The sequence below is a fragment of the Saccostrea echinata genome, unplaced genomic scaffold, assembly GCF_033153115.1.
Source record: "Saccostrea echinata isolate AGI-Se365-2 ecotype Australia unplaced genomic scaffold, CSIRO_AGI_Sech_v1 ptg000025l, whole genome shotgun sequence".
Lineage (NCBI taxonomy): Eukaryota > Metazoa > Mollusca > Bivalvia > Ostreida > Ostreidae > Saccostrea > Saccostrea echinata.
In genome coordinates this window covers 1699251-1709362 of record NW_026889774.1, presented here as the reverse complement: position 1 = coordinate 1709362, position 10112 = coordinate 1699251, and the positions used below count along the sequence as shown (strand labels likewise).

The 10112-nt window shown below is 33.4% G+C and overlaps 1 protein-coding gene across 1 annotated transcript; it reads right to left on the bottom strand.

Moving 5' to 3' along the window:
• Positions 1-6509: 6509 nt before the first annotated feature.
• On the bottom strand, positions 6510-8393 carry LOC133192488 (F-box/LRR-repeat protein 21-like). Its single transcript, XM_061328490.1, has one exon. It carries the CDS (start codon positions 8377-8379, stop codon positions 6937-6939), a length of 1443 nt encoding a protein of 480 aa, XP_061184474.1. The 5' UTR covers positions 8380-8393; the 3' UTR covers positions 6510-6936.
• Between the last annotated feature and the right edge of the window lie 1719 nt (positions 8394-10112).

The following is a 10112-nucleotide window of genomic DNA, read 5'->3' as shown; positions in this document are numbered from 1 at the left end:
TCATTCTTAATTTAAACAACCTCCAATACTGTACAGCAGGAAATTAACTCGCGGAGTTAATATTCGCGGAAATAACAATTCCGCGAAATCAACATACAGTGAATAAATCTTCAAAAATTAATAAGGATAAATTGAATATTATCGATATCTGTGATTAGATTCGTTAACTCTATCTGTGTTTCCTTGCAAACATAAAAGCAGAGATACATGTAATAAGACCCTCTTCCTAATATGCGGGTGTACGGATCAATCACTAATACGTAGTTGTTGGTGTTTTAAAAGCTTATTTGATAAACAAACGGCTATAATTAACATTTAATTCTGCCATCTAGTAGAGGTGCGATGTGATAACGTATAAAAACCCGATCTTTAATCAAGGCACTTTCGTATTAAAATCAACACTATTAATTCAATTTTATAAAGAGTTCAACATTTTGACTATCGATAGTGACAACCAATTTAGATTCAGAAGTTTTAAATATACTGCAGTAAATACTACCCTATACAGTGTACTCAAAACATACCTATGAACGAACACCCCCTCAAAGGGATTTTTTTTTACATGAATGTTAATAGATTTTAATACGACTTGAAATCGCTTGAATAAATCACTTGAGTATAGACTAATAGGTACGTATTTCATAAATATCTAATAAAAAGAAAGAAAAAACTAGAGAAAGAAGACAATTTATCTGAATGCGTAACATTGTAAATCGTACATTTTGTCCTTTAATCGGGATTAGTATACGACGTTTCGTTATATTAATCGGGTTCAAAATCGACACAATAGCAAGGGAAATATTTGCAGTGCTGAAAAAAGTTTTTGTATAATTTTCCTTTCCGCGAATTCAAACGACCGCGATTTGCTGCAAATTGAACAAATCGCGATCTTTTCCGACCGCGATTTTAACCTGCTGTACAGTATAACGTCATTATCAACTTCTTTCAAATGTTATGTACATGGAAGTACATATTCCATTAGCCCTGTTGATTTTGTAAGCACTGATACAGACATTATGCATGTTCACCTAAATTTAATTTACTTTCCATTGTTCTGATGGGTAGGAGATAAGATAATTATTTATTTCAAAAGAGTCGTGATGTTTTGTCAAAATCTACAAAGGTCTAAGGAAGTCTTCAAAATGTACGTTAACGAAGCATTTCGCATTCAATGGCAGTTTTGCATCAAAAGACGTTTCGCACTACGACGGTTCACAATTTGCATCCCTAAAAAAATATTTCTATCAACTTCATTAAATAATTTTTGAATAAAAATGGTTTTCTTATTTCCAAAGCCAAATACAAAGATTGAAAATTCAGAGCAATCAGAAAAGCAGCTTCTTGAGGGAAAAAACAGCGTTAATGGGGTATTCAAAAAGAGGATGCATGAGCTTTCAATCACGCTTCAGAAGAGATAAATTTTGACACTTTTGTTTGTGTATAGCTTTTGGAAGTTATTCAAGCTAATGTGACAGGATTAGAAAAGTACTGCAAAGACTTAAACATCACATATGATTCTTTAAAGGAAAACATTCGAATGAATATTCATATATCAACAAGGAATATTCATATATCAAACTTAACAAAAGGACCAGCTGTAGAACTTTTCTTGTTTATGGTCACAATTCAAAAATCTAGTGACAAATGTACCGAATGGTTTGCAAAGCTATTGAACTGAATTCTAGTAACTATCTCCAAAGGAACATTCAAGACTAGACTCTATCAGTTTGCTGCGAAGAAAATGGACGGAAAAGGTGCCAATCTATGGATGAGCCATTTTTATTCCCACTGCCGCAAGTGGAAAGAAAGAAGTTGAAAAAAGGGTTTACCAAAAGCTGTGTCGAGTAAGGCAGAAGAAAGAAAGCCAAAGAAATTATAGCAAACATACATGTGAAGCGAAAACTAAAAAGGACATAAGACAAAGATCACCTGAAAGAATGTAAAAGGCAGTTAGAAAACAAAAAGAATTTTCGTAACCATGAGATAGAAAATTCATTACTTTCAAAACCATCACATGTTTTAGAATAAAAAGAAGTGTGAATAACACGTAAAGCACCTATATGCACAAATTATTTGGATCCGCGCCCAGTTTCATACAAGCAGTTATGTATGGCGCGTACAAACGTTTTCACGGTGTGATAAATATTTTATATAAAATGAATCTTCTGTACACATTTTTAAAAACAAGCAATCAAATTTACATATCCATATTGGCATTTACAATGTGAAAATTTTGAATATATAAGAAGATCGTAATGTAGATATTTACAGTAATAGAAAATAAAAATAAACTCTGCTCCAATTTTCAAGCAAGTTAAGATGAAAATCTAAACTTAAATTATGTGGCATTAAGGACAAAATCTGAAAGGTCACGGTTGACCTTTTCTCCATCTGCAATTTTTTTTCCCATTTCTTCCACCCTCTTCTTTTTTATTTAAGCGGGGGGACTCAAATTCTCTGAATTAGTTTGTTATTTTATCTGACAGAAAGTTTAATATTTGTAATGTGATACAACTTGTAAAGAATGGACTTGGGTTACTGGTATCTGTTTTAAAATACAATAATTCAATAAATGCCTTATTATTCTTCAAGTTAACTATTCCACAATCTTGATGATAAGTACTGGTTCATTATTGTCATTGCTAATTTCAGATCGTAACAAGAAGGCCTCAAGTACAGTGATAGCTGAAAAAAAAAAGATAGCTCTTAAAAGTTGACAAACAATTTCCTTTTCTTACAAGTAAAAGTTACACCAAGATGTGTGTGTAAAAGAAACCTATGGACCATGTATTTTAATACTGTTGTCTTTTAATACTGTTGTCACATTTTGAATACATTGTGCTGTGCACATATTTGTTGTGTGGTTGTGAAAATATATAAATATAGTGCAATAATTGCTTGGTTTTTTTTTTTAAATGTCAATATATTAATACAAATGAATGATTTAAATACCCAAAGAGAACAATATTCACAAGACCAAAAGCTGGTGTAAAGTGAGCACTTTTTAATGCATCGAATCTTTTTTTCAGACCAGTGAGCTATAAATCAACAGCTATATATAATTAAATGGTAAATTAATGGAGAGTTATAATATCATATACAGCCATTGCCTCCCGCCGTTACCTTTACCTATTACATCGCCTTGTTCCCCTTTGTTATCAAGACGAAGTCATTTTCATGTTTTTATGCCCCCGTAATCGAAGATTCGGGGGCATACACTGTATATAGTTTTTGCCCTGTCCGTCCATCTGTCTGTCCGCAAAAACTTTAACCTTGCCCATAACTTTTGATTGGTTGGAGCTATGGCTTTCATATTTCATATCCTTGTGACAAGACCTTTCTTTGGATACCATCATATACTTGACCTTTTGACTTTGACCTTTGAGTTTGACCCACTTTTGCAAAATTTTTTGAGACTTTAACCTTGGCCATAACTTTTGAACACTTGGAGCTTGGGCTTTCAAACTTTACATGCGTATTCCTTGTGAGAAGTCCTTCCTTTGGATACCAACATCTTTGACCCTTTACCTTAAACTTGGAGTTTGAACTTCTGTTGAAAAAAACTATAACCTTGGCCATAACTTTTGAACAGTTTGAGCTAGGTCTTTCATACTTCGCATGTGTACTTCTTGTGACAAGACCTTTCTTTGCATACTAACAACTTTGACCTTTTGACATTGGAGTTTGACCTACTTCAATTTTGAAGAAAATTAACATTGGCCATAAGTTTTGAACAGTTAGTGCTAGAATTTTCATACTTCACATATGCATTCCTTGTGAGAAGATTTTTTATTTAGATACCAACAACTTTGACCCTTTGACCTTGACCTTGGAGTTTGACCTACTTTTGAAAAACTTTAACCTTGGCCATAACTTTTGAACAGTTGGCATTAGGGCTTTCATACTTCTCATATGCATTCCTTGTGCCAAGACCTTCCTTAAGATACAAACAACCTGGACCCTTTGACCTTAACCTTGAAGTTTGACCTGCTTTTGAAAAACTTTAACCTTGGCCATAACTTTTGAACAGTTGGTGTTAGGGCTTTCATACTTCACATGTATATTCCTTGTGACAAGACCTTCCTTTGGATTTCGACAGTTTCGGCATTGACCTTGACCTTGGAGTTTGACCTACTTTAAAAAAAATTTAAAATTGGCCATAACATTTGAACGTTTGGTTCTAAGGCTTTCACATTTCACGATGATGTGTATCAGTTGTGACAAGAACTTCCCTTGGGCACTATTTGACCTTGCCGTTTTACTTACTTTAAAAAAAAAATAACCTTCGCCATAACTTTTCAACGGTTTGTACTAGGGCTTTCATATTTCACAGGTATAATCCTCGAGACAAGACCTTCTTTGGGTACCAACATTTTTTTAATTTCTTGACCTGGAGTTTGACTTAATTGCATTTAAGACACTCAAAACTTCACCATAAGCTGCCATATGGGGGCATCAGTGTTTCACAAACATATCTTGTTTTTTTTTCTTTTTTCTTCTATGATCTACCCCTTTTTTCTAATTTCTAAATCCTTCAATGACATAATGTTTGGAAAAGTAGATTTTCTTTTATCTTGATTTATACATGTAGTTTATGATTCCTGACACTCACAGTCGTAATTTTATCGTCCAAAGCGTTACTTGTCAAAAGACAAAAATGTGACAAGTAAAAAATAATTTACGCAACTTCAAGTTTTTATTTTCAGCAATATTTTCTCAGTTCTCAAATAAAATCGTATATCATTCTTAGGGTATTATAGCTTTCTTTACCCCCATAAGTGATGAGAAGTGCACAAATTCGAATCCAAATTTCACTATGTGCTATTTGTTTGAGAACATTGAATTTCGTGAATGAAAAATGGTGAATGGAAAAAGTTGAAAGAAGATGGGCGAATAAGGCGAGCGCAATGCCTACAGTGCGACAAACATGAAGGTGAAAATTAAATTTCAATTCTAACAAAATTTTATTTGATGTTTCATCTAACATTAAAGTATACTTTATGTAAAATCTCCACAATTTGCAAAAATCTCTCAAAGCTTGAAATTATTTGCTTATGAAATAGCATACTCACACTAAAGAGGGCAAAAAGTATCATTTTCTCATATTATAACACATATTTTCGATATGAGTGGGTCTTCGCTCCATATTTTTCAAAGTATATTCTCAAAGTTTGCGTAAAAATATACATTTTTTGGTTAACAAAAACATGGAGCAAAGACCCACTCTACCTTTAAAATACACCTTTATGACACAATATTCGCATCTTTCCTAGAAATACTTGAAGTCCATTCAGTCAAGGGTCATATCGCAAACATGATTTAAATGCCACCATCATCAAGAGCTGTGTAGCGTAGTGGTTAGCGTGTTAGTCTCAAAAGAAAATGATACTCAGGATTTTTATTGCTAGGGTTCGAACCCCACGAATACCACATTATTTTTTTAATAACAGAGCAATTTTTGCCGAGAAAATTTTTCTCAGAAAAATTTTGTTTATCATAACATCATAAATTTCAATGATGAGAACTTTACTCTAAATACTATATTCACAAATTGATTTTGATTTTTATGTATCTGAAGCTATAGGCATTCTGCGCGCCTTGTTCACCCATCTCCTTTGTATACGTACCGGTACATAAATTATATTAAATGTCCACTACCCCGCTGTATCCTCAACATGCCCCAAGAATAAATGAATGTGTATGTATTCTATAATTCAAAAGAGTAAAATCCTATGGCATTAAATTGTTTATATTATTGAAACTTTAATAACTTTAGCTATTAACCTTTACGTTTATCAGTGACAAAATTTAATACATATTCATTAAACAGTAACCCCTGCAGAATTAAAAAAAAATATTTATTTACTTTTTTTCACTCTTCAATTTAAACAGTTTTACTCCTATTCAACTCTGTTTCCGACAATGCTTTTGGTAAATTTGACAGTGATTTTCTTGCGTCTTAAGAAAAAGAGACAAATTATTTATAAAATATTGGAGGCGTACAATTCAAGGCGAGGACAACCCCCCGCTCTGACACAAGATATTTCTCAATTCGAAAATTTCATAGAAGATTTATACATTTTTTTTCACAAATTGTGTTGTCAGTATCATTTTATACACATTTGCTTCCCTTATTTCATTGAATTATTTATTGATAAATAATTTATTTTTCAGTTACACGTATGTTTCTAAGGTATGTAAAAAGGGGTGAAAAGCGCTTCACGTATGATTCAAATTCATTCCAAAGCTAGCGGAGGCGCGTATAATCTCTGCGATATGCAGTATTTCTGTACATGTATCTTGCGTGTGTCAGTGTGATTTTAGATAAACGAAATTTGTTGAAGCCTATCTTTATTTCAGAATTTTTCAATTTTCATAAAAAATGGGTCCAGACTCTATTTCTTTTTAATAAAAATAACAAATACTGCTTTACAATCAGAAAGCAATTTGAATTGCATATCACATAGCATATAAATGTATATACTTAAATAAAATGCCTTATTTATAACAGCATGTGCAAATTTTATACTCCTATATTAAATATTATCAGGGGGTTTGAAATCAAGGGCCTGGGCCTTTCTACTTGGGAAAAACAGTGATATTTGGTTGATATTGGGAAAATATCATATCTAACATTTTTCTACATAAATTCAAATTACAGGGTTTTTTTTTTTTCATTTGCAAGGTATTTATTGAATATTGACTTATTTTAAATTCAGTAAATCAGTTTTTGGAGCATATTTTAACACCATTCCTGATATACTTTTTACTGAGTTCGGATATTTTTTTTTACCATATTTGTTTGTTTCGATTGTCTTTTGTGAATGTTCATTTATGAAATCGGGAAAAACACGTACGTTTTACCATTGGAAATGGGGCAGAATACAGCCCCCATACGACCCCTAAATAAATTGATGATACATGTACATTGTATTTTCAATTTTGTGCCCCCTGTTGAATTTTCTTAGGCGTGGGACTCCATTTATATCCCAAATACTTCGACACGGTATCAATCATTTCTTGTTTTCTAATATCGTGCTCACTTTGCATTTGTTCTCTTTGATGAAACCTCAGCATAGCCACAAGGACATATTTTCCATCCGGGCCTTTCGCAATCACTTGATCTTCATCATACGGATCCTCAGTATTATTTACAAATATGTTCTCCTTTAGAAAATTGAAGGTCATCCATGAATTTGATCGAAGCGCCGCCAACCGTTCTACATTTTCGCAGCTGATCCTTCCACGGTATAGAAGTTGTAGAAGGTTTGGTGACTTTTCTACCATGCTTACAAGCTCGTTTTCAAAAGTTGAGTCTTCTCCATATGACTCGAAGCATTGGAGTGTGTTTTTGTACTTTTCAGTAACATATTGAACGACATTTTCGTCACAACGAGAATACGCCATAAATTTCGTGACAGAAACTGGACAAGAAGGTTTTAATATATTTGAAAGTTCAACTAGAGGGACTCGAGACATAACCGTTATTTCCACTTCTACGCCAACGTTCTTCAAGCAAAAACATTCCCAAGCCTTGTCGGAAATTTCAGGTATTGCGAAATCTGGATCGTCTGGTATGTAGTTGACAAGTATTTGTAGACGTTTCAATGTTTGTCTCTGTTTGGATGATAGAACTTGCAAGAGATTCTCGTCCATCATAGGTGAACGCAGAGCTAAATGTTTCAGATTGTTGAAATGTCCGACAAAGTCCGCCGTTTCTCTGGGAGAGAGCAGGATTGGTTGTCTTTCTGTCCATACATTAGTGTTAGACCAAAACAAACTCATGTGTTCCAAGTCTTTGAGCTTAGGGTTTAACATGGCTGCTTCGAAGATGTTTTCATCAAGATTTTCCAAGTTTCGAGGAAACATAGGCCAGGAAACAATGTTCAGATTTTTCAAGCGAAATGCATTCTTCACAAAATTTACAAGTGGTTTCAAATTTCGACTGCAGGATCGATTCCCTGCAAAATGACGGATTGACGTTAAAACTCCTGCGTACAGTGTTAACGTTTCCAGTCTGCATTCTTTGGAAACTTCCTCTACGAGATCATTCCAATTACCAAAGTCTTGATCCAAATGTCCACTAATAACAAAAGTTAAATTTTGGAAATATTTTCCAAAATGTTTGACAAGATTGATGCTTTTGGCTGGTATCACCACCTGGTTATAAAAACCATAGTTTTCATTGTTTCCCAGTACGAATAATTTCATTTTCCGCCATAAAGTAGGATGGTTAAACGCTTCATTAAGTCTTGAACAGGTGACTGAAACATGGTACCTATTATTTAGGTCAAGGTAGTCCAAGATGTTGACCCAAACAATTGTGGGAAGGTCACTAAAGTCAGGTCCACCTTGATCTGGTGAGCTTCCTTTCATCATTTCTTATTATCGTTTCAAGTCTGCAGAAATAAAACAAAACAACAATGAGTACAGTTTTCTGGCACATTTTCAATATGAAGCAATGTCGGATTGTCTGACTTCGAAGAAAACAATTCTGGTGAACTACAGAGTGTAATGACTATTCTAATGACTAGTATGAAACAGCATTTTCAATATTATCTACGTGAACGGATTTAATGAGAAAGCGTATATATATATAATGTAATTCAGACATTTGTAGAGTATTACATGGATGAAAGAAAGACACAATTTTTAACAGCATTTTTTTAACGAGAAAGTCAGTCAGAACTTGTATGTGTAATTAACATACAGATTCTACGTACAAACATTAGGGATGAATAATTTACTGACAAAGTGCTGCAACTAAACTATATGATGAAGTAAAATATAATTGTATGACTAAAAGAAAACTTACTTCTTTCCTCGCAAGGGTTTATTATGTGGTCATTTGTTTACATTCCACGATAATGTGTATTTTTAGAAACCTATATTTAGCTGTGATAACCACCCGAGTTACTTACCTTTGTATAACATACGGAAATGGATCAATGATTTCATCAGATGATATTCAGTAGTTTAATAAAATTATTTCACATGCGAGGATCTCTTTGGACAACAAGTGAATAATATACTTTATACCTGTAATTGTAATTTCAGACAGTCAATTACATAGTGAACTATTGTGTAATATATTTTTAACGAATTTCTGTCATTTCGTTCACTTGATCGTCTCAAGCCACGGTCCGGAGTCCGCATATAGCTCTCTCCTACCCGCCAGAATGGGAGAGGATCATACATTTTGGCCGTGGTTTGCGACGATGTTCACTTGTTTGATTAACAGATTTATTTTTAGTGTCTTTTTAACGTGTGTAGTGCCCCTAAAAACATACTCGTGGATCTAAAGAATGTAGAAAAATATATTACAGCAAACAATAAAAACAGTCACATGAGTGTTCTGAGTAAATAACGCAAACGCAGTATAGGCACACCGATTCACTTTAGTATTTTAATTTCTTGTTATATAGGGTAGACTAGCTCAATCGTGTTACTCAGTTTGTATAATATGCACACTGTGTGATGAATGGCACCATTAATTGAAAAAAAAGATAATTAAATTCTTGCATCCTTCAGGGACTTCATATTTGAAAAAATGTTTTTCTAATTGTATTTTCTCAAACATGGAAACATTTTATCATTTTGACTTAATGGTATATCATTAAATTTGTCACATGGAATGCAAGTACCATATATGTTAACTCTACCGCTTAAGGCGAAAGTCTACCTCCGTTTTATACTCAATCTCCCGCCTACCGCTTTATATACCTCCTTTCCACAAAATCCGTTTTTGGTTCGCTTGGGTAGCCATTTTATCATGTTGTAAATTTTGAATTTACTAGGTGGTGGTAAACGCAAAATTTATTTCAATTTTGCATTTACTTCCACCTAGTAAGTTCAAAATTTACAATATGATGTTTTTTAAACTACTCGGTCATAAAATCTCTCTAAGTTTTAAGATTTCGCGTGATTTGAACGAGAAACAAAAGAAAGCTTTTTTGTTCCGATGTTTACAGAGATTTTAAAACACGTGTTTGAAAGATGCACTCCTCTCCGTGATTACAAGGGTTAGAGAAAGCGAGAGATAGTATTCGAAAACCTCATGAAACGTTTGACTTCGTTTATAAAGTAAAAATGACATTTCTACTTTCGCTTTC

Excerpts from the sequence above, each read along its gene's own strand:
- LOC133192488 (XM_061328490.1), bottom strand. The coding sequence starts at position 8,379 with ATGATGAAAGGAAGCTCACCAGATCAAGGTGGACCTGACTTTAGTGAC.